At 37.7% G+C, this 26,221-nt stretch overlaps 1 protein-coding gene across 1 annotated transcript in view; it reads right to left on the reverse strand.

Annotated features, from left to right (window-relative positions):
• CABCOCO1 (ciliary associated calcium binding coiled-coil 1) overlaps nucleotides 1-23,300 on the reverse strand; it is a 53,052-nt gene extending 29,752 nt beyond the window's left edge. Inside the window, exons 1-7 of the mRNA XM_074875671.1 lie at nucleotides 22,966-23,300; nucleotides 22,274-22,358; nucleotides 17,453-17,602; nucleotides 16,282-16,394; nucleotides 13,112-13,281; nucleotides 9,826-9,970; nucleotides 4,756-4,828 (exon numbers count right to left, since the gene is read on the reverse strand). Of these exons, the coding sequence (XP_074731772.1) occupies nucleotides 4,756-4,828; nucleotides 9,826-9,970; nucleotides 13,112-13,281; nucleotides 16,282-16,394; nucleotides 17,453-17,602; nucleotides 22,274-22,358; nucleotides 22,966-23,300 (1,071 nt within the window). The remainder of the gene's footprint in view (nucleotides 1-4,755; nucleotides 4,829-9,825; nucleotides 9,971-13,111; nucleotides 13,282-16,281; nucleotides 16,395-17,452; nucleotides 17,603-22,273; nucleotides 22,359-22,965) is intronic.
• Nucleotides 23,301-26,221: the final 2,921 nt, after the last annotated feature.

The following is a 26,221-nucleotide window of genomic DNA, read 5'->3' on the forward strand; positions in this document are numbered from 1 at the left end:
TGTCATGAATACACTTAGACTGGAAATTAGAAGTTTTATAACCATTACTGAAACCAGGCACCAGGGCAGCTTTCTATCTGGAAGAGCAAAGACAAAAAAAGTTAACTTTTTAAAATGGAGCTTGACAAGTTTCTGAAGAGGATTATATATGTTTTCCTACGAGAAAGTGGCATAGGTCTGACAATTAAAGAGGTCCCTTCCAGTCCTATGCTCTTATTTCCTTCAAAGTAGTCTTGATGTCTTTGCCATGGTGATATTTACAAAACAAAGCGAGAAAAAAATCAACTCAGTGGTTTTTAAGCATTACAAATATCTGAAAACTCCAAGCTTTGAAAAGCATACACTCCATTAGCTGGGGAATGAGTCTCTCTAGTGTGAACTGATATGCTTATGGAAATGTTCTGGTTTTATACATCTTTAAAAATCAGTTCTCAAGAAATCATTGAGTAAATTTGTTTAAACAATGATTGATTAACCAATCTAAACACGCAGCACCTAATGAGGATTACATATCAAAGTCAAATCCCAGACTTCGGGTCTTTTGCCATCAGAAAAAAAGCTTTATTAGCTTTCAAATAGTATATTCTTCCTATCCACCCACTTAAATTCAAACACAGAAGGGATTTTGTTCAAACTTTCAAAAAAAAGCCCAACCCACAATTGGATAAAGACCAGGCATAGTCCGAAAGCTTAATGTTTCAGAAAGTAAGGAGTACATGGAAAGAAGGCATTAATGGAAACTGTTTTGGAACTCTAAGTACAGAAGATGATATCTAGTGACTGCTATAATACTGAATCTGCACTGCCATTAAACTTAATCTTCGATATTTTTATTGCAACCTGACCCACTATGACATCTCTAAAGAAAATTACATTGTACACTACTATTTCAAGAAGTCAAACTTAGCTAGTCATCTGGGCCATAAAATAGCAGATTACTCCATCAGGCTGGCTAAAGCAACTAGGAATAAAACTAGATTTACCAACCACATTATTTTTATTAGGAAATGTTTCAAAGCAGACATAATCCCAAAAGACCTTAGCCTCACTCCATCCAAAAATACACAACAGAGAGCAGCAAAAACATGAACTGCAGTATAAAGTACAATTTGTAAATGTGAGAAAAAAAATACAAGATGTGCTGTAATATATCATCCTATCAAAGCAAAATAAATTAACTGAACATAGAAACAGAAAAGAATAAAAACTTCTACAAAATTCATGTATTAACAATTTAAACCTTTCTTATAAGATCTGACGTGTGTTAATAGGAATTGCTCCACTGAATCCCTGCACATCAAGATGTAGTCTGTACTCCTTTTGCTTTCTTTGAAATTGCAGGCTAATACAGGTGTACTAAATCACAGCTAGAGAGTAAAACCTCCAGAACAAGCAAAAGGAAAAAACCAGTATCTTTTACAACAATATTCCTGAAGAACATTGGTGTGTTAGCACTACACGCATTTTATTTTGGATCATAGCCACAGAACAGCTAAAGCACTGCTTCTTCTGTAATCATTCTAAATGTGGGGAACTGCTCATAATAGTAACAGAAAAAAAGCAACGACTTTACTTGGCAATCTTAAGACTTCTCAGTAATTCCTTGTACCGTCATGTTTTCTAACAGGTATTCATGCATACATAATATATAGGTCTTTGTAGATCTGGAATGAAGGAGAAGGGATTTGATAGCTGGAAAGGCAAGTTTTAAATTTTAAATACTGCCAAAGTAGGTTAGATGTATGATGTGTGTTTTATCATCTAACCAAGCATTCATGTCTTTCAGTTTTAACCTTTTTTTTTTTTTTTTTCCTAGGCAATATGATCACCTCAGGCAGTTTGGTTTAAAGGCTTTAGCCAATGTAAAAATATATTTAAATTAGCCAGGCGTTTGTTACTTTTTTTAAAACAAAGACTTAAATACTGTCTGTGTTTTACAAAGGTGGTTCTATTATGATAGCTGCATCAAACGCAGAATATTAATCAGACTGTGAAGCTCCACTAATTATGTGCCACATTTCAGTAACTTAAATTTTGTTAAGTGGCAGGGCCACAGTTATTCTGTGCATAATCTAACTCAGTTTTGAGTCTTTTCCTTTTTCTTGTCTGATTTTATTCTACATAGGAAATGACAGGGTCATTTGGAAATAACTGCAGTGAAAGATCAAAAAGGAAATCTGATTTAGAACACCGTATAATTGCCTGTGCTAGAGAAAAAATAAAATCCAATGAGTTTACAATCCATTGCTATAAGATTTCTCTGGGAAACACATACTGCAGTCTCTCTAAAAGGATATCCATTACAACACTAAGTACTGCTTTTATTTGTTGTAGCTGCATCTCTTTTAAAGAAGCAGGTCTTCTCATTAGGCTATTGGACTTTCATTCAGTAGGTAATACTTTCAGCACATGTGGAGCACAAATTTACTCACTGAGATAAAAGAAGACATTTCAGTTGAAGCAAATCATTTCAGTTAAAGTAAGTCATTCACTGACTTGTCTCAGAGTCTTCATTTGCGAAAGGAGATAATATTGTAATTAAGCTAAGCTCCTGGAAGACCATGGTTCTTGTTATTTGGGCACATCTGGCCATTACAATTTACAGTCCCCCGTTCCAAAAGAACAGACTTTTATTGCTGGAGCTAGAAGAAACATTTTTAGACATTAGCAACATTCAGCTTAGAGTAAGGATCACATCCAGCTGTGGGCCATGGTATGTCTACATGGGCTGTTTGTTTGGGGTTTTTTGGTAAAACATTGATCTACATAGCAAGACAGCAGTCTGCCTTTCAGCACAGACTTACCGCGTACTTTCAGCACACAGACTTCCCAGTCGATCTCCTGCCCCCTTCTGCTCCCTGAGCAGATGCACTGCAGAGCATGCAACTCCAGGTGTGCTTCTGCCGTAGCTATACACACCAAACCACATCAGCCCCACTAACTTGTCAGGGTTTGAGCTGTCCATCCAAGGGCCCACAAACACAGAAGGTAATGCTCTCCTTTATGGATAAGCATTTCTAAATATAACAAATTTGTAGCAAAAGAACTTGAACTCTACGTTGTGTTCATGTCTTATCACATTTTAACACATAAAACAAGGGCAAATAATGCCATAAATTTGTATGTGTAGCTTCAATGCCTTAAACTGTTATTTATTGAAAAACAATGTATCACCCTATCAAAATAAACTCTACAGGAATATAAGCATTGATTTGCTTGGGCATTGCAGGGTGGTTGGACAAATTAAAGACTCTCTGCCATGGAACTCAGAATACAAAACAGATGGATTAAACCAAACTGGCGCATAGGTAAGAAATGGCTGTAAAAGACTTATGGCTAAAAATTGTCATTAAGGTTTTTGTGACAGTTATAACTGTAGATTGCACTTCTTCCTTTGATGAATCATCACCAAAGTAATTCACAGACACTCATTTCTGCCCTTCCCTAGTGGAGGTGGTACCCTCAGCAGAGGTGGTGCTCCCCAGCAGACAGACTGTGCAGAGCAACCACTCTTCCATGGCTGGGACGGTGCACAGTGATCTCAGCCACCCGGAAATGGGTTTTAAGAAAACACAAAGACATTTCTGCTAAGCTAGTCTACAACTGATAAGATACATTACCCGAATTTACACAAGAAATTACTTAATCAAAGCCTCATTAAAAATAATTTTACCTATTAGAAAGCGCTAACCAGCCATTGATCTGATTAGCTAATACAAAAAAACAACCCACAGTAATGCTGAAGTCCTGCTCTACTTATGTAACAACAGTTTTGTCACTGATTTCACCATAGGTGGAATTTTAACCCACCTTACAAATGGTGAGAATAATTTCCAAATATTTGCATCCATGTCAAGAAAAGTCCTTCTTTTTTATCATATGGCTATTTAAAAGCAACATGGAAAGAAATAGAGTCAAACCACCAGCTTAAAGTGTAAAGAAAATTTTCCAGTGCATTAGTTTTAACTTCACTGTGTACTGATAAACTAAAATATAAGTGCCATCAAAAAATTCCACTACTGTGTCTCTCTGAACAACCAGTTGTCTCCTAATATAAATTATAAATGTAAATCCTTTTCAATGTATTGTAACATATATTCTCAAAATGCAGAGTCAGGCTAAAAGAAGGTTTATTTGATGAATTGAATCTGTCCATTCCATTTGATTAAAGGCCACATCCTCCATCAATGCATTTTCCTATGTATTTTTTCACATATAAGTTAGAATACATGACAAAGTTTACAGTCAAGCCAATTCACTATAATTAACTGAAAGCTTTCAGAAGTCTGAATTTCTAGCTAGCTTTTTTCTTTACAGTCAGTATAATTAGCTGTTGGTGGCTACAGTAGAAACAAAATTCTGTACATACACATGCATACATAAATATTAGGACTGTGGTCAAACCAGGCTTGGTACACAACCTTTTCTGATTTTGATTGCTGATTTTAAAATAGTCAGACTCATGCATTTCTAATTCAAATTACATGCATCAACTTAAAAATACATACACAAAAGTATTCCTGATTTAACACAACTAACATCTTAACCAAGCAATGCATTTAGACTTTTTTGAAATCCAAAATTAATTTTGAATATGAGGATCAAAACATCTAACTTGTATTCTTTAATCAGCCATTTTACGTTAGTAATGCAGTAATGTTGACATGAAGTTGCTTTGAGCAATACAAAACATATGCCACAGTGCACTCATTAAATAACTCTGCATAATGAGTTCCATCTATATAAACGACTTACCTCATTACTTATCACAAGTTCTTCTCCATGACTGTGGAAGAGGTATTCATATAGTTTATAGTGTTTAAATAAGCTGGAAAACAAGAGAATATAGTACTATTACAGCTGTAAATCTTTGGAGAGGTAACTATATTAAAAATTCTGTTAAACTAAGAGTTACTCTCCAGCACGATAATACTCCAAATTCTAAGAAGAAAGACTGTTTAACTTCAGGTACAATATGCAGAATATTTAATTTAGAGGATTTATTATCAGACGGCTGTAGAAAATACAGTATGATACTTAAAGATACAACTGCTTTGTCCTTATGAAATTGAACTCTGAGAAGACAAAGTTCTACTCTGAAAAAAGTAATTCCTGAAACACTTATCACCAGGATACTTATGATTTTAATATCAGCAATAGTGGACTAGAAGGAAACAAAGCCAAATCAGCTTTCAGATTCTAGGATGGGCTGCCAGTCAAGGGAGCAAGTTTGATCTTGGAACACCAAAACAATAAAGAATGGAAGCGTTTATTCTCTCAAGGTCATGTTTCAAAATCAGTGTAGTATTTCCTCAAGAAAAACTAAAAAACTAGATTGGCACACTGGATTTTTGTTTATTACAACAAAAGTAACTTTAAGTAGACTTTCTCAATAGCCTAAAATATTTATCTTCCTTAAAACATATATGGCTTTCCTTTTCACATGTTTTAAATAATTTTTCTTGTTCCCTTTCCTAATGATCAATGATATGACATTTGTTTAATCAAAGGTTTGGTTTGTCACAGTCTATCTGTTACAATTACTTGTTCTCTTAAAATCATGGTACAGAACTTCTGGCTTCTGTCACGTAATTTTGACATATGATTTAAAACACTGCTCTGTGATTTCATAGCAAGTCCAGGTTGAAGAATGATTCCAGGAGTTTAATCGCACTACTGCCTGACGTACCCATGAAAGATACAGCAATATTTGCAGGGGATATCTGTAACTGGTTCCTGTGCTTTCTGGCTAAGGACAGGACACAGCTTCTTTTCTTAAGACAGCCATCAACTGGGACAGCAATGCCTCTTCGATTGGCACTATCGAGGTCACATCTGGAATAGTGAGGCCTGCTGTGAGGAGGGCTTTGGACTAGGTGGCCTCCAGAAGTCCCTTATAACCTCAATTTTTCTATGGGTCTATGAAAGTAACTACTACACCCAACATGCGCAATTATCTAGCTAATGGTAAAGACCCTGCTACTAGCTGCAGGGTATCTTGCTAATGCTATGAAAGCGTGTTTACAATACCAGTGTCTGGCCACACAACCCAGCACAGGTTGCTCTTTGACATGTGGTGCTCCCCATGGCTCTCCAGGGGCCGCTCTGGCTGGCTGCCCCACAGCGCTGAGGCTTTTCCCCAGCTGTGTGCAAAGCCAGAGGCTGCTGCAGTGAGACAGAGGTGTCCGAAATACAATCCTGGCTCTGGGAGGCAATGGGGAAGCCAGCTGCGGGAGTTGATGCTCTGTACACATTATTTTAGCTGACTGTCCTTCCCTGAATCACCACTGGTACTTACATGCTGCGCAGGCCACTGCCACAGTACCAGAGGTTCCACGAAATACTGCAGACCAGAGATGATTTGCTCTAATTTCAGCAGTGCTGAAGTGCCAACTAATGTACAACTGTGGTTCATCCAGTTCACGAAAGCAGCTTGGAATTAAGAGAATAAAATGGTGGCAGGGCCTGCTTCTCTCACAAGACAACACTACATCTTCCAGCAGTTTAGTCAAAGTGTATCTGTGAAACTTTCAAATACATTTTCACCCGAATAGGCACAGACGTTTTTGCACATATGTACAGATGCATTTCCTAATTTGGTGAGAAGTATTATGGCAGCCTCACTGAACATTTGGCTCTTTAAGTGCCATATAAAAGTTTTATTCTACAGTTATATTTAATTCAGTCATTCAATTACCATTAGTTAAAAAACAAATTTGTTTACCAACCTGCATGAGAAATTTGGTTACCATAAACTACAAGTTCCCTTCCCCCAAACCCAAAGCACATAGGCAATTAATTAAATTGTTACAATATTTGCCATTTCATTTGCAGTACATTTTTATTGCAGTACTTCATCAAAAAAGTCCTGCCGTGTTTCAGTGGAGATGCAGGAATTATGTTTAAGCAGATTTGAGGACTTACCCGGAAATGACTCATGCCAATTTATGAAAATACATATGTCCCCTCACATACACACCTATTGTTTGGCAAAAAATTTTTTGTCTTTGAAAAAGACAAAAATATTTTATGAACATCACACACACAGAAGAAATAAGATATGTATTTTTCAAACTGCATTGGCAGGACTTAACATTTCAAACTCTTTTCTTATATTTATTCCAGTGCCTTGGAAAGGAGCCAGATTTACAGCACCTGAAAATCAGTTCTTCCCCTTCCCCTCTAGAATGTGTTATGATGTTCTTTATGGACTATGTTACAGGTACAGATAATTTATAATATTCAAAAAAATATGTCATTACTTTCGGCATTTCTATATTTTATTTATTTATTTATTTTTAAATAGAACTCTCTTCAACCTGGCACCCTTAATCCTATATCAGAGAAAGAATTCCTCCATTTAATGCTCTTTAAATCAAACCATGTAAATTATACATCAGTATTTATTTTGAAACAACAGTGTAGGTTTTTTTCTTCTATCAGGCATTATATAAAATTTTTTTTTGTTTGTATCTGTCATGAACAATTATAAAATTCCATACCACTGTTTTTAGTAATTACACAAAAATAATTTTACTCATACAAGTAAGATTGTTAAGAATAGACCCTCTTATGATGTCATATGAGAATCTGAAGGTGATTAACAATGACATATTTCCCTAGCTCCACTGCTTCCTGAAACAAAATGTCAAGAGCGATGTTGATGTGTGTTTGCCCAAGGAGACAAGATAAAAAGATGATAACTGTCACCTTCCACCAAACCTGAAGGTGTCATTATAGTTGCTGCACAGTTTGTGCCAATGTGGTTAAGCATTTGTCCCCATTTCCATTATAAATCCCACGGGTTTATAGCTCATCTGTAAAGATGTGATCTGAACTAAAACATGTCATACTACCTTGAGTAGAAAAAAAAGCTATAGGCCTATCATTTAAAATTAAACAAAAAAAAAGTGAGGAACAAGAAAAAATGTTGAAGTAATACATTAATTTGAATTGTAATAAAACTCAGTCAACCTATTTCTGAGTTCATAAAGTTCAAAATACACCCACACAAGTGTGCTGATCTAGTTCTTATTTAGAAAAAAAGATTCAAATGACTGAAATAATGGATTGTATAAACTGGACACATATGACACATTTCAGTGTATGTGTATATATCCATGACCTTGCAACAGCAAGTACTTGTAATAAATTGAGCAGTTTGAACATACAACCACATATTTGGTGGCCAAAATACCATTCTGCTGCAAAAGTCCTGTGGCTTGATTGTATTCCTGCCCAGTTAATACTTCGGTGTGGTGGGATGGAGCACCTAATCTCTTGGATGAAATTCTTGTGTCTGTGAAGGAATTACTTCATGGACAAGATATCTCTCAATGGATAATTTATACAAGAGCTATAGACATGGTATTTGGAAAGAATATTTGTTCCAAACAATTATACAAAAGACAGAGACAGGAAAGGAGAAGTAAAAGAAGTTGAGTGAGACATCTTAAATGCCAAGTTTCCTTTTAGTTTAAGGCTAGTACTTGGCAGGACATTGGTTTGCCCTGACTACAGAAATTCAAGATTTAAAGAGATGCTCTCATTTCATATGGGAAGAACCTGAAGTTTTTTATATTTTCCATGAAAAAGAAGCAAAAGAAAAAAATCAGAGAGCAGCAGAAAGAGACAAACTTATAACCCAATTGTAAGAGAAATTGCCCGTGATGGGTTTAAATCCCCAGTCTGAATCCGAGTACCCTAAACTGGAAGGCTATCAACTATCCTAGTATTTTTGTCTGTCTTCAAGAGGAAATACTTTTCTGCATCCAGGAAAACACTTAAAAAAACCCTCTTTGATGTGTTAAACTTTTCCTAGCAAGAGTCAGAAAATTCCCAACAATTCAATGTATGGATCAGTCATGACCTCACTCACTTTTTATGCCCATCTGCCACAAAATCTCTCCCTCTAACCACCATTCAGGTCAGAAAATGGGCTGAAGGGCTACAGATGTAGTTCAGTGTATAAGAACATATTACAGTAGAACCTTTTCCGTTTTCCATCTCCTTGTCCCCGACATTCATAGGTGATACAACAGCTTGAGAACCATTCTTTCCATCATGTACTGGAAACAGCGGTATATGAGTGTAGCCACTGTCTTAATTATGGCATTTCAGTGGAGAAACGTCTGTACACATTACTGTATAGTTAAAACTTTACATGGAGAGGTGTGATTGGCTGCTATCAAACCCTTAATTTTTTTCTCAGATAAATTACTGAATTACTGCTGTTTGTACCTCTTTCTGTGTCTTTGTTTAAAAGCTGAGACCTGCCACAAATCCTTTTCATGTAGATACTGAACTTTTGCTAACTTTGAAATGAGACATTTTTTATAACTCATATATGACCGTAGCCTTAATTCTGTAAAGTACATAACTTCAAACCACTTAAAGTCCACTACAGCTGTCAAGGCCAGACAAATACTTAAGGCTAGAGACAAGACCCAGGATTTTGTTCAGCTGGATTCTAAAAGCAGAATGTTTTAAAAGCAAACCAAGAATATTTTTTATACACTCTCCTCTTTTCCTTTTATCACCCAAAACAAAACCCACAAGGAAGCTTTTTCAGCATAATCTCACATTTTAATAAACTTTCAGTCTAAATTTATTTCCTGGGCTTTGACACCTGAGGCCAGATCTTTACTGCTATCTGCATATCCTCTCTTCTTTTTAATGTTTTAATATCTTAAAGTTTGGTGCGTGCAGTATGTTGGCACAGTACGAACGTGTCCAATTAAATAATTTCAACTTATTTTATCAGCTGATTTCCCACCATGTTAAATTATTCAAATAAGAAATAACAGATCTCGTAGAAGTAAATACCTGATATTCAAGTAATCAATGACTGCTTTGGCTTGCTCAATGCTGAAGAAATTCAAGTCACCACTTCTTTCTGAATCAGTTTCTCCTATTCCAGCCAGTGCTCTTCCAAGTTCTTTTAAATTATCTACTAAGGTCATATGTTTGTCTGCAAAGTAAGCCCAAAAAACAAAAACTAAGTGTAAACATGACAGGGTGGGGTTTTTTTGGTCTATTTTAATTATAAGACTTCTTGACGTTTAAGAAGTTATGAGTTATGTAGAAACGTAAAAAGCAACAGCAGTCAAACATTTTTGTCTGTTGCCGTTATTCTTATCAATAAAATGTGCATTAAAATTCCATCATAAAATCACCAATCCACCTTCATAATGTAAGGATCCCAGTAACGGGTGTTTAGGATACTACGGCTTGGCCTCTAACTTATGTAGAGATAACCACAGGCAGAAGAGTATGTAAATTTAAGCTGCATAGTATGCTTATATTTAAAATAAATTTACTACTGTTTATGTATTGTAAAAGATTGTTCTTCTAACCATGATCCTTGTAACATAAACCATTAATACAGGAACAGATATTAAAAAGGGTAACCAATTTTTTTTTAAGTGCTTACAGTTATAATCGATTAAACATGAATACCCATAATACTTTGTGTGTATCATCAAACTTGAAGACATTTTTGCACCCCCCAAAATAGACAATTACATTTTTACCCTGGAAATCAAAACCAAATGCCAAAACAGCTTTGAATTAAAATTTACATTCTTTTTGTTAACTGTCTTGATGAAGAGGAAAATCTGAAACATATCAGTTTGCTGAACCTTTAAAAAGAAAGGATTCATCTTTCTGATTTGCGTACAGTGTGTGCCATCACCAGAACCATCGCAGAGTTTAAAAAAAAGTTTTGAACACAATTTACTTGTTCCTTCTAAGTCTAAAAAATCTAGAGTAGAAAATGGGGAAACATCCACCAGTGGTGAAATAGATTTATTTTCCTTATTGTTTTAATTCTCTACTGATCCAGTCCTTGGTTCTGTGTACAGAAAACAAATTAAAAAACTTACAAGACTCTGGTCTTTATAGTTTTGCCCTTTAGTGGTACAGCAATCAAAACTCTGAAAATTTCACCTCAGTTTTCAGTAACAGAGGCAGCACAATATAAATAACCATAATGGAAGAAACAAGAAAGAAATACAGAGAATGCAGAGGAAATAGAAGCCATGGGAAATAAGAAAGAGTAATAGAACCAGAAATATCATAGTTAGCAGGGAAGTGAAGCAACATAACAAGATCATGAGAAGTCACAATGCCCAGGTCCAGCTCTGTTGTCAGCTACTCCAAATTTTCTCTTTCCTCTGCACACCTGATTTTCAGCCCCAGTTACCTCTCAGGAAGGCTCTCACAGTACTTCTGTGAGGTAAGGAGCACTTTACCCTTAATGTATAGAGGATGAATCAAATCATGTAATTAATTCATTCTGGCTCCCAAACAACCAAACACTCCAGTTTCCAAACCTCAGTTTTCCTCTCTCCTTTACCAACCTTAAATGAGTTTCCACTACCCTCCTGCTCTAAATCCATTCTTCCTGCTCCATGCTATACTTGCTATTATGACCAAACCAGTTTAATTCTCCAGGGTGCTTGAGTCCAGTGTAGGGAAAGGAAAGCAAATGGTCATTAATATAGAAGACATTAGCATTTTGCTCTTAGTTGAAATGTTTGGTCTTGGAACTTGCACCAGCTGAGAACAGTAATTACAAGGAAATTCATCTCAGCCCTGGGCTACAGCATGCTTTATAAGATGGACTATTCAGGGAACTTAGCTGTGAAGAAAATACAAGAAGGCTTCCGTAAGCATTCACAAACTGCATTCTCTTTCCCTAAAAGCCATGTATCTTAGCCAAATCTGAATGGATTTTCACAGGACAGCAAAAAGCAAATTCACAACACTTGCTTGCCAAACCTTATGTCTTTACTTCAAAGCATAGGGGTATTAGAGCTCTTAAAAAAAAGGCACAAAAATAATACTTTTTTTTTTTTTTTTCCACAGCCTCTGTCTGCAAGCCCATTGAACTGTTTTAGTTGTAATTTTATATATAAAAATTAATCAGAGGCAGACACTGCCATGGAAAATTTCAGCTTAAAGAGTTAAAGTTTGGCAAGGCTTTATGAAACTAAGATCACATTCCTGAAAAACGTCAGACAGCTTTAATAATTGGTTGTGCTACCAGCCTGTCTAGTACATGTGCATTACATACAGTCTCATAAAACTAATTTCTGACATGTTTCCATTCTTCTCCATTGTTATATTAATATAGTTAGCATATGTTAAGATACTTTCTCTTTGGAGACAGGAAGGACAACTGGAATTCCAATGATCATCAAGCACGTACATATTCTGTCAAAATTCCAAGTCAGAAAGGCCCTTGAATTAAATTAGAAAGAAAGAGTATAATAACTATTATGAGCTTGATTTTAAATATTCATCTTCTCTTTGAATGGAACTGCTGTGTCCTTTCACTCTTCCTCTGGGATGGACTTTTCTCGACATAATCACCTTCAAAGTGAATGTTAAGTAAGCATTGTGATCTCTGAAAAATGGGTTTTAGAGGATGCTGCTAGCATTTTTTCTAGCTATTTTGTTCCCACTAGACCCAAGCTACATGCTTTGTTGCAAATTTCCTCATAGCCACAGGAGCTACAGTCCTTTCATTGTCATTTTTCATCTTCAGCAGTGATGCCAGTTTACTTCCCTCACCAGTCCTTAGTTAACTGATATATTTTGTGCCAGAAGTGGAGCACTTGCCATATAGAAAGCTGCCTGAGAGTTGACCTCCAAGGACAAAATAAATGTAATTCACCTGCTGTAATGCTACAGGATGTACTGAATATCTCAAACAGCAGAGAAATGTGCCCAAGGCTACAGTGAGTGAGTCACTGAGACAGCTGGAATTGGAATTCAGGAGCTCCTTGCTCTCACTCTACTGTAATTATTATTTATTTTACCATAGCAAAGATGAGGTCTCTTCAGGACCTGGTCCTTTTGTACCACATACTGTACATACAAAGAATGAGGGATATTCTCCTAAAAAGACTACAGTTCTCTCTAGCAAAAGTTTAATGTCTGCCAACAGGAATTATTTTCAGGTACAAGGTATAACATGCCAACATTCAAGAGGAAAATAAATCATTTTACAATTACTTGTAATTAAATACCGCTTTATTAAAATGACTGGAAAACATTCTTGCCTTCCACTTCAGATATTTATTTTACAATTTTTAATTATACTTACCACTGAGGTTCTCCAACAGGAAATTTAATAGATCCATGAATCCTGAGAGCTGTATAAGACTGAAGTTCATTTCTTTAGCCCACCAAAATCCTGCAGTATAATAATCTAGCAAAATAGCTTCTTTCAAAGATGTCTTTAATTGTTTAAAATCCAGAAATTCTTCCAGCTTTCTAGAATAAATTGCAGAGTAACATAATAAAATTAAAAAATAAATTACAGATTCCAAAGTTTAGCCTAGTCTGCTTGTAATTATATCTATAATATTTACTATTATTATATTTTATATATGTGTAAATATCTTCCTGGAACTTAGCTACACCAATTTCTATATATGAATGTTTATGATCAGAGCACATATCAACTGAAAAAATAAACAAACACCTAGAGGTTTTAACAGACACTATTTAAATAGAGTCGACATAGCGCTGAGGGATATGATGTAGTTGGGAACTGTCAGTGTTAGGTTAATGGTTGGACTGGATGATCTTCAAGGTCTTTTCCAACCTAAACGATTCTGTGATTCTGTGAAATGTTAAGGTATGATTAATGAAATAACAAAAATAAGAGCATACAAAAAACTAAGAGAAATACACTGAAAATCCCCGAGAAAAATCAGTGTTTGTTCAGGAAGGGGTTTGTAGGATGAAATGGAACAAATAGTCTCCACTTTCTACTACCACTCTTTCACCCAGATTGAGACAATTTCACAGTACTAAAAAGATCTTGCTTCTCTTTCAAGATTATTTTTCATGTAGCCTCTGAAGAAAAGTTACATTTGAAAATTAATGTAAATAATATAATATAAAATTACTGAAAGTACCTAAAATATTTAGAAGTTCAAATTCCACTTTCATAATGGTCAAGACATTTAAGAAGAGCCTCATCCTACTTTATTGGCACACTGTGGAAATTTTTCCACTTACTTTTACTTGAAAAATTAATGAAAAAATACACTCCCTTGAAGGAGACCACGCTGTTGCTGACACATTTATGTCTACTCTATCCAAACACAGAATTAGTTATGTCTTTTACAATAACTGTGCACATTTTTCCACATGAAGAGGGGGGATCAGGGCTAGTACTTCAGTTTGCAGTTCTTCTGATATAATTTCAGCCATGTCTCAAGTAGTTAAGTTTTACATTTAAGCAATCCTTGTCTTTTTAACTATACCTGATGATACAGGTGCCAGTTCTGACCGCAGTTTCTTGTCCCCCCTAAAAGAGCAGTCTTTTTTTCACCCCCCTGCTTCTCATTCCTTCCTAAGGAGGGCATTAATCTCAGATCTACTCATAGGCAACCATTAATTTTTCAGGGTTTTCACCGAACCAGTAGAGATACACCGCCAAGTAAGATGAGTTTCTTTTTTTTTAATTAAAGCCTCAATAGCTAACAAAGTAAAGCATATAATCCAATCAGTTTTGTTGAAAACATGTATTCCTTTGTTCTGCATAACAAATTTGTATGGCTGCACACATGCAAGTCGGTTAAAAACACTTAACTGTGTACTGAAATAGAAGTGGAACGTGGCCAGCTGAACTTTCCAAGGTTTGAAACAGTCCATATCCTCTCTTTCTGAAGCTTCTGCCAACTCTATGTTTTCATAATCAGAGCTTCTCAGGGATTTAGATTTTCTCTGATGCTGCTAACAATGCCAGTACCCATCTTTTCAATATTCTGTAAGGCATGTCACTGACAACAGTATCTATAAATGATTGGGAAATGATGGAGCATTTAGATTTCCTAGTTACCCTGATTGCTATTTCTTCCTTCACAGAAGGTGCTTAAGTCTTACAGAGACGGACAGCAGTATAAAACTCCATCCGCAGGACATCAAAATTCTCATACTCATACAATCAGATGTATTCTGATTTTCTAACCTTAGCTGTGGCCTTCAAACTGCTCTTGTGTATAAACACGATGCACTGTGGTAAATTAAAAAAATTTCAATGCTGCTGCTAAACCGCTTAGAGTGCATAAAATATCCTGTAACTATCCGCTTTTCAGTCAGATGCAGTATATACTTTACGATCCACTTGTATAATATATATATAAAAATACATATGTGATCAGCTGAGACTAAAAAGAAACGTACGATCTTTCAGTGCTTTTCTTATTAATCTTAATGAGAAAGTTTCACAATAAATTGCATCATTAAGCACATTTTAGTCTCCAGTGAGCTGTATGCTTCAGTTCCGTCTAAAATAAGAGGCCTATCGTGCAAGAGAAAACAGTAAATGATTTTTTTTTTATCATTATTCGATGGGAACAAATTTTCTTTCCAGTTTTCTTAAAAAAAAATCCCAGAGAACCATTTTTTTTCCTCAGAACGGTGACAAATAGGTGGAAGAGATTATATTTCAGGAATAATATTTTAATCTCTATTAAATGGTTTATCTATTCAGAGGGACAAAGTTGGATTTTCCTATTCCCTCATACACCTCCCTCCCCACTAGTCCAGTGAACCAGCCCTTTGGCTTTCAATTCACTAAGAATTTCCTAGTGGACACAAGTGCTCCTAAATAATTCGGGTACTTCTGAAAAGTCCCATCCTTAAAGTACAAGTCTAGAGTCTCAGGTTGAACTCCTGGTCTCCTAAATGTACCTGCTATGAAGCACTAATAACAAGGGAGAGTGTTCCTACAGGAAAGACAGTATGGGCTTACGTCAGAAGTCTTTGGCTGCCTCCCCAGTGCACCATAACGGCTACCTATTAATACCTCCTTAAGCTTTCCATCCTTTTCTGAACTTTTAAAACCTTTTCAATAACTCATGTTATAGTACAGAACCTTAAATGTTTTAGCAAAAAAGTTAGCAAGCGAGACTTGCAAAAAAAGCTCAGTATTGGCCTGTTCTTATTTACAACTTACTATTTCATTTACAGCATATTTAATGCTATTGCAAACTCAGAAACCATATCAATGTGAAATATCAGTGGGAAAAAAAAAAAAAGAAGTCAAAGAAAAAGCAAGATATAGGAAGTACAGTAAAACAAAGTGGATCTGAGATCAACAGTATTTCCTCCTGATTTTCATGAATCGTATTAACTATCAATGATTTAACTGAACAATTAAAGACTAGTGACGTAGCCATCACAAAAGAAATGTAACATTGCCTATAATTTTTATTTCATTATTATATTGGTTCTAGCATTGTTATCACTGCCACTTACCTTTGAACTCCTTCTACATTTTGTTCTGACAAAGCAGTAATTTGGGAAAGAGAAAGAAACATCCGATTAACAGTCTTCTTTCCACCCATGGCATCCTGATCTCGGTCTTCTTCCTACACACACATATGCATATAGGAATATAATTTTTAAAGGTTTCTTTTAGTATGCCAATAACTTATCTAAATAACATTTTTATTTTGAGGAAGTATGCAAGGGATTAATTCAACAAATGCCAAAAATGTAACACAGCTATAATGATATGGCAGCAACACAATAGCCTAACACATTTTCACTAGAGAAAAGCTAGGCAAATACAAGGAAAATAGTATTTTTTATTCTAAATTCATGTGGGAACATAGTGACATATTATGTGCAGCACAAGATTAAATTAACTTTCAAGTAAAAACAATGGAAATATAAAGGTGCAAAAAAATCCATGAATCTAGATTTGACCAACTTGATACTAGATTGCACACGAATTAAATTCTAAAATCAGTTTCTGCTTAAGATATTATGAGTATGCATACACATTATCATGATATTTGGTCTCCACCCTCTACTTGATTGCATTTTCAAATTTACTGTCTACACTGACTCCTTCCCTAACCAGAAAAAAAAAAAGTCCAAGATGTTTGCTCCCACACAATGATACACATACAAGGATCTGACACTACTGTTCAGGGAAGGTCAGTATATTTGTAACACAGAAGGCAGTTCCTTATAAGAAAAAGAAGGATGTATGTGTTATAGGGGATAACAAACTGAGCACGATCCAACAACGCAATGATCTTACAAAAAATAGGAACGTTTGATGATACTTTATTTAGTGTGTGTCACTGACCAAAAACATTTGACCAGAGACTTCAAGGAGAAATCTATGAAGCAAATAAAACAGTAGGAAAAAAACCTATTTTACAATAGAATATGTAGGCAACAAAGTAAGGTATCAAAGCACATTATCAAATGTGAGATGAGGCAGACTCTTTACAGAGGTGCATGGCAGGGGAACAAGGGACAATGAAAATAGAATAGAATAGAATAGAATAGAATAGAATAGAATAGAATAGAATAGAATAGAATAGAATAGAATAGAATAGAATAGAAATTAGCACAGAACAGCATAAAGAAAAATATTTCACTATGAAGATAATTAAGCATTAGACTAGGTTACCCAGAAAGGTGTAAGAATCTCTATCCTTGCAGGTTTTCCAGACCGAACTGGACAAAGCCCCGGTCCGCGTTCAGTGCTGGCCCAGCTCTGAGCAGGCAGCTGAACCAGCTCATGTCCCCCAGAGATCCCTTCCAGCCTCACGACCTGCTTCTGCACCAGGCCACAAAAAACTGATCACAACGCAATCGTAGCAGATACACTTCTACATCTGTGGGACATGGGCTTTACAGAAGTGCAGCAAGGCAAACCTTGCAGAATAACCTCTAGCTCACCTAGAGAGAGAGAAAGTGGAAGATTTCCTAACATGAGCTGATTTTTGAGCCTGAACAGCATTGTTCTGAGCTAATAATTAACAAACTCTAGCACTGGTCAAGGAGAGCCCCCAAATAAAGGTACACTACTCCCCCTGCTGCTGCCAAACTGCAAGATATACTTAAAACTCGGACCAGCTGAATTACAACATTCAAGACTGATGAAACAAGACTTGAGAGCAACAAAGAACATTTAGCGGACAGACTAATTTTTTTCCCTCCAATTAAGTACTAGAGTACTTTCACCTGAACTTTAACATGAAAAATTATTGTTCCCAACTGTAAAGAAGTTAGTCTCGGATACAATGTCTCATCAGAACAGGAATTAAGTAAATAAAGGCTTCCTTCACATCATTAACAGCATGACATTAATATACCTTTGCTTTATTAGCAATAATTCATACAGTATAAAAAGAAGTACTCCTACATTCAGTAAAGTTGATATAATTGTAAGATGCATGCCCTAGCTAGGAAAAAAAAAAATAATTAATAGCTCAACATGTTAGTATTATACAATTATTGAAAGATATTTTTGAATAATTAGGAAAAACATGAATGCTTTCCTGAAGCGACCAGTGGTGTTAGAAACCTGTTGAACAAGAGATTCTTTAGAAGCAGCAAGAGCTGAATTAAAAGAATAACTGATACCGATGTTTTGGAAACTGAACTAATAATACCTGTTCATCTCTTTCTCTCAGGATGTTCAATACATACAATACTTTACTATGTATTTTTTGCACTGTTATATAAATGGTATATTACCAGTCAGTCAGTCAACACCTTACTGACCATACTTCTTAATAAGGCAAAATATTAACATTTTACAGGTATCACCCCAGATGGACTTTATCAGTATAGCATGAGCAATTTAGCACTGTATCAGAAAAAAAAAAAAAAAAACCACCACCAAACCATAAGAAAGTTCAAGGCATAGTGGTTTTTTCTCATCAAGCTATCTTCCAGCTTCTCCTCTGTGGTTACAGGCCAGGTGTGAGTAAGAACAAAGACCCTCCCATAACACTCTCAACTACCTGCACAACACACCTCCACCATTCAAGATCACAGCAGTAGTCATGTAAACAGAGGTGCATCAACAGTTTTTTTTTTTTTCCTCCGACTGCTTACATCTTGTGCTGTAAGAAGCAGGTTAGTAGGCAAAAAGTTGAACATTCTAGAAAGCAACTTTTTACCTGAATTCCCAAGAATCTTATCCAAACTAATTCCTCACTGCTTCTTGAAAGGTATCAGGCAACATCCATCATGTCAGAAAAAGCTTGTCCAAAAAGGAATTTTCTCCTGCCTCCAGTATGTACCTGGCTTACTACAGTATGAAGCTTTCTATCCTACATCATATCGACAGGTACAGCACATTTAACATGCTGATGCTAAGGCTCATCTCATTCTCTGAATTACAAACACAGCAAGAAGGACCTCCAGGAAAATTTGCTGAAGTCTTAGTATGTAGCATGGCATTACAGCAATATATAAACTATATAAGATTACAAAAATTAATTTAAAAATAACTCCAGGTGCCTTGCACTCAGTCACCTATAATCTCTTTCAATACATTTAAAGGTCCTCTAGCATTAGAAACATATTCTTTAACCAACTAAAGTTTGCAGTTTAAACTTAAGAGATATTCAAGCTGTCATGAGTCAGTACTGCAGATATGGCTCTGTAATCTGCACATCAAAATCTGACAGTTTACATGGCAAGGTGTTCACTTCCCATTTCACCATTTCATCACCTAGCGTCTGTAACGACAGTCCCAGCAGCAACACCCCCCACCAGTGCATTAGTATCTTTCTTACTGCTCGTGACAAGGACGGATTTGTGGCACCACTGCCCACTACAACAAGCACAGGTATCAGATAATAAGAAATACTGTTCCAAATGACTGATGAGAAACTATGGGAGAGAAAGTACGTAGTTTAGAAAATTAATTTTTTTAATTATCAATTTTCATGTAATTTTAAAAAGTATTGAGAGTCCATGAATCATTTGAATAGTCCCATATTTGTGGAAAGTTTCTGTTTGGGCAGAACCTCTGCACACACATGACTAAGAGCTTATAATACTTTTGATTGAATACTGTTTTGTCTTCTGATTGCTGTCATGACATGTTCACTGATGTCAAAGAATGTTCATTTTACCATTAACTGTAGAGACTGACCAAGGTAATACAAGGTGAGTTAATTCTGGTAACACTATCCTCATGTGTTTGGAAAAAAAAACCCCAAACCAATCCTACCAATACACACTCCCAGCAGTGGACTTAACCTATTTAAATACAGACTACTACTAGAGAATTATTTGTTACTGGTTTATTTTCCTTCAAAGAATTTTTAGCTATTCTGAATGTATAGTATGTTTCTGGCTGTTCAATATGTTACTCCAAATGCTTTGGGCAACCCTTGTCAACAGCATCAAATCAAAATACCAAATCAGATATTCTAAAACAAAAGAGTAAGAGCTTCCTTGAATCTCTCCGCCAATGTTCACAAACCACCATGAAGAAGAAAATACTAGCAGAAAAGTGATATAGTTTAATAGCAAATTGCAAAAAAAACCCTCTGTGTTTGGGGGGGTGGGGAAGAAATCTCTCAAAAACCCAAATCCCAAGTGAGTCATCCCTGGCTAGAAAAAATATGCCCCACTACCTGCAGTTTTGGTGAGGGCCTTTCCGGAGTGGAAAAAACTTTGAAACACAGCAATGGAAATGAGCACCAGTGTTCCTGAAGGACAATAAGCTTGTCTTCACAAGGGAGAGGAACGAGCCCTCTGCAGTGGCTGAAGATGTTATTATTTGCATTTGTTTGACAATACAACACCATGCGTTGCAAAATCATGAGTTGCAAAAATACATTCACAAAGGAATAGTTTACCAGCTCTCTTAAAATATAGCAAATACCCTAAGTGTAAGGAACCCAAGATCCTCCTGTCCTCACTCCATCAGGGAAATTAGACTGGACAAAAGTCTGCTGCCACAGCTAGATAGTTTCCAGAATCTGAGCTAGTTCATCTAAAGCTAGCTCAGCTACCTCTGAGTGATACTGCTGACAGCAGTACAGATGTACCCTGAAAGAGTGTTGCATATCAGTTACAACTTTAATCAAAATGGGAAAGAAAAAAACCACAACACCCCACACCAGCAACACAGGCTGTTATTTGTATTATTATACGCATTTTGTTATCAAGCTGTCAAATACTTCAGCAGAAGCAGAAAATCTTGAAGCTGTCTACATAAATAGTTAAGGCAGAAGCAGAAATGCATCCACTGTTCCTGTTTGTTTTAAAAAGGCCCCACTTGTCCGCTCCCACAATGGGAAGTTAAAATCAATAGTTGCTATTTTTAGTCATAATATTTCTTTTGTTGTCAAACAAATGAGAAAATAAAAATGGTAACGCTAATTTCAACTAAATTCAAAAGAGAAATATGCAGATATGTCACGCAAAAGATAAAATCTATACAGAAGTAAAGCTTTCAGAGACCATTGTAAACAACAGATGCTGATAGTGCCCTTTTAATAACAAAATATGTTTCAAATATTTGACACAATCCAAACGTCAAGATTTATGGATGCCCAAATGTATTATGACATTAAACTTTACTGATGTTTTCACAGCTGCAGACTACTTATTGGAAAAAACGTTGTTAAAAATAAAGGAGGGCAAGACTTGCTAAGATCAGGATTCAGATTTTCTAACATGCTTTCTGCTGAAAGTAATTACAAGTCGGAACAATTACAAAAGTATTCAATTTAAATCAAATGGAATTGTCTCAAGACCGAAGAAAAAATTTAACAAAACCAGTGGCAGAATACGGTGTTCCCTGCAGCTTACATATAGACCATGCAAAGCTAGCTTCAGCCAAAACTAGAGACTATATAATTTAATTTATAAAAACGCACAATTACGCAGAGTTTACAGTAGGAAATATCACAAAGGTAAGCTATTGTGTTAGAACAAACTTGAATATATCAGGAACAAAAACCACATGGAAAAAAAGGTTGACTGAATTTCTCTAAAAATTCCTTTTATAAAGCCATACAAATGACAAAAATGTCACTAGCACATTTCAAATGGATGTACAATATATTTTTGACAGCCTGTTGTTTCCCATAGAGTACACCTTGTATCCTTTCACTATGATCTCACTGCATTACCCCAGTGTTACGCTGTTCCTACTGCCAAAACATTTACAGAGAACACTAACAGAGAATACTGTGAAAGATACATATATTTTTATAAAGCATTTAGAATACATGATAATACATTTCACACGTAAGAGGATCGATTTATTTAAGGAAACGTAAATGTTAAGCTTTTGTACCGACAATCACTAGGGCAGCTCTGTGCCAACAGATGCAACCATTATGGGGGCTGAGAATAACTCCTCGGCCATCTAAGACAACAAAGCAGTTCAAGCAGAAGAAAATTATCTCGTAGTAGCTACAACTATATAGACAGGCTTGAGGGAGAAATTCTGAGCTGATGCAACACCTCATACGTTCTTGGGAGGAATAACTTGTATTCTTCTATTCCTTTTGACGTGCAGCATGCGATGAGTTGCCTGACTGTCAGAAATCACATCTCTGTCAACCAAGTCAAAAAACGCAATGAAAAAAGAAAAAGAAAAAATGGAGGAGAGCAAAGACAAGGAAAAAAGCAAATATTAAAGAGAATGATGGGGATTTGTGGATTCCTCTAGAGTGCTCTGGCTATCTAAAGCAACAAAAGGTGAGAAATACAACCGTGCTGCTGCTGGAAGCAAGGTGTGAGCTTGCTTCCACCCCCTCGGTGCTCTTTGAAGGGAAACCGTAAGCCTTCCCCTCAACAATCAAAAATTCGGAGATTCCTACGAATAAGCCCAGAAATAATTATACGCTTAAAAATGAGAGTCCGCAAGCGACTGAAAACTGACGAGCGCGGTGGGGAGGGTGTGGGTGAGGCGCTCCCGGGCGCCGTTCGGGCCGGTTTCTGGCGGAGGAGCGGCCTCGCCGGGGCGGGCGGGTGTCTCTCCCTTGGGGACGAAGGTTACACGCGTCCGCACACTCCCGCTGCGTTTGTGACACCCCACCCTCTCTACCTTCTCTGAAGCTTAGTGAAGACATTTAAAATAGAACAAGAGGGGCGCGAAGGCGGCGGGTCACCGCTGCCCCAGCCCCGCCGCACGCCGCCGACCCGCGCGGAGGGCGGTACCTGTCCCGGCGCTGCCATGTTGCCCGTGGCTCGGCGTCGCCGTCGCCCAGGGAACGGGGGCGGGGCCCGGGCAGGGGGGCGGGGCGCGGAGCCCCCCCCCGCCGGGACCCGGTCGCCTGCTCTCGCCCTGGCCAGGCGCCATCTTGGCTGCCCGGCGCCGTCGCCGCAGCGCTGCGAGGTGGAGGGCAGCAGGTGGCCTTTCCCCTCCGCAGGCTGCCCCCTGTGCAGCACCGGCACAGCGGCGGTGCCTCGGGAGCAGGGGCGTGCCCGGCCTCTATAGCGGATGCCTTGAGAGTAGGCCAGCGTCGCCCATGGGGCTCGGGGCAGGCCGCCATCACAGCCCCTGCCCAGGATGCAGGATCCGGGCCCTTGCGTACCCAGTGGCACCCTGTGCAGGAAGGAGCCTGCGTGAGGGGGGATCCGTCAGCCGAACGGCTCCTCCAGATCTTCTCGGTTCTTTGCAGTGCGTCCAGTCAGCCACTGTCGCACCGGCATCGAAGAAGCGCACAGTTCACACAACAGACATCCCGGGTGGCGGTTGTAAGGAGGGCACAGGAGCGTACTTAAAACCAGTGCCAGGGAGTCTGTGAGGAGACCAGTCGGGGCGAGAGGGCGGCAGGGGAGGGCTGAGGCGCTCCTGCGCCCCGAGGGCTGTGCCACCTCAGGGGCAATGCCCGTGTCTGCCTTCCCCATCCACTCACCGTCGCCTCAAGGCCTGTGTGGAGAGACGTTATGAGGCAACATCTTAGGAACATCATGCACCATGAAGCAATGTTTCCATGCCTGTTTTAGTTTAGATCTTACCATTTTCCTAATCCAAATAGCGCCAGTAACTACTGTAAGCATTGTTTGAATAACAATTATAAGGACAGCGTCATGCAGTTATGCCCGCAGTTACCCTAACAACATCCCAGTGTTTTCAGCTTCTTGAAAACTGTGTTCAAACTAAATACCTAAACTTAAGTTCGGTCCAATGCACCAGTGGCTATATCTCAGATGCCAGCAGGTGTAAATCAGCACAGCTAAGGAACTGGACTCAAATGTTCATATTTTATGTACAATTTAGGAATCATTTACAAACTATAGTAAGTGGAAGAAGACTTAGAGACTGAACTGCATTTTCATTACGATATACATCAGTATTTCTTGTTTCTCCTCTTTGTCCTATTTTTTTTTTTTTTTTAAGTTGGAAGGCTAATAAACTAAGCTATGCTGAAACATTTTCTTTGTCAGCTTTGTGTTGCATGCAGACTCGCAGCAGCAGCAACAATTCAGAGTAATAGCGCTTACCTGCAAGATCAAATAAAATGCAAGCATTTGGTGGGTGAACAATAATGAGAACAAAGAAGCAGCTAACTTATTTTGCAAAGTTTATTGATGTGCTGAGGGAGCCGGTATGACAAAACAATTTCTTTGCAGTGCCCCACATAAAGCAAGGACATCCTGGGATTTCTGCAGCTGTTTCAAGGTCTGCTACTGTTTCTGAGCAGTTTGCCACTTTCTGAAGGTTGTTATCATCAGTTTCTTAAAATGTGCAAACCACTAAGTGCAATACCTGTGTCTTAGCTGGGTCACAAGAGATGAGAACCTGCCCATTACCCACTAAGATTCTGATTTATAGTGTGAGATTCAACATGTACGTAACTCCTCTTCCTGCACAAACATCCTGACCCTCACTGACACACGAACACCAACTGCGCTACCAAAAGGAGTCAGAAATCTGAATGAGGTTCAGAGAGCTGGATCCTGCAGTGTTTTGTGGAATTATTCATAGTATTTCAAAGAATAGCTTAGCTCCATGTAGAGCCCACACTGCGAATACCTACAATTTGTGCCATGCTCTGTAGCTGACAGCAGTACAGCTGCAGTTACTTCCCCTTTTACTGTGTATATAAATCTAACCAAATAAGAACATTATTCAGGGCTGCAAGCACTGCATGCAGTAAGGTGTAAAAAAAGGGGAATTAAATGTGAGATTTGGATGCAATATAACATCGTGTACATTCATTCTGATGTGACCTAGTCAGTAACAGGTAGATTTTGGACTTAACCCTGCATTCCTCTGATACTGAAAATGCCCACTGACTTCCATGAACATTTTCAATGTAAAAGACATGGATGCTCAAAGCCCTTCGAAGGAGCTAATTCTATTTATCTTACTCAATATTAAAGAACTGTATTCTTTCTTACACAAAACCGGCACTGAGCAGGGTGACTGAAGCTGAGCACTGATTGAAGCTCAGCCCACATTTCCAGTAATGAGCTCCTAAACTTCCTACTTTTCAATTTAAATTTTTAGATAGTCAGTGTCACAAAGGTTAGATATAAAAAAAGACAGCAACAAAAGAAGATTCAACAGTGGTATTAAGCCATTCCTTCTAATTTCATGTGGATCTTTCATGTTTACATTTATATGCATGTGTATTTAAGGCAGCTTTTTAATTTCCTTCAAATGTAGGACTTCTAAGTGCAACACAGAAGTAGTGATTTTAAAACTCTGATCTAGTCCTTTCCTATTACAGGTAACCACAGTAGATTTTCTATGAATGGTCACTCAAGGTCAGAGGAGAAGAGCAGCTCCTGCTATATAGAGCTCCTCCTTCTCCACTGGTGTAGCTGCATTAGATGCAAAGGTTCCCTGAAAGTGTCTGTTCCAGCATGTGTAATTTAAACAGACCATATTTGAAAATCTGGATTTACACAGTGTTACACAATAAGTGCTCTTCTACTTACCTGAGAAGCAACCAGAGCTCAGGTTTCTGAGGTTATTTTGCCAAGGCTGGTATCACCCAGCACATGAGTACCCCAGAGGGAATGCTTTCCTCTTCTTCTTTCTGTCTTTGATTAAAGCTCTTCAGCTCATGGTGCCTGGGCAACCTCTTACCTACTAAAGATAACCACGTGGCTCACTTACACTCAGCCCTGGCAGGGGCTGGGTGAAGAGCTGGTTGCTCTCCTCAATTTTCATCAAGTCCTCAGATTTTCATTTTACTGATGATGCAGTGAATCATGAATATAAGCAATTCCAAGCTGCTCCCTGCACAATGGACTACACTGCTGTCTTCCTAGACGTACCTTCTTCTTCCTCATGATATTACATCTTTTGGGGAGGGAGCAGGCTCACCTGCATCACACAAGTCCATGTTGGAAGGGGAAGAAAGGTCACAGATGCACATGAAGCTTTACAGGGTTTTGATGGTGCAGGCCACCTGCAACTGGAACAGAAACAGCAGCTGCAAGAGGGCTCCAAAATATT

This window comes from Strix uralensis, chromosome 7 (assembly GCF_047716275.1).
Source record: "Strix uralensis isolate ZFMK-TIS-50842 chromosome 7, bStrUra1, whole genome shotgun sequence".
Lineage (NCBI taxonomy): Eukaryota > Metazoa > Chordata > Aves > Strigiformes > Strigidae > Strix > Strix uralensis.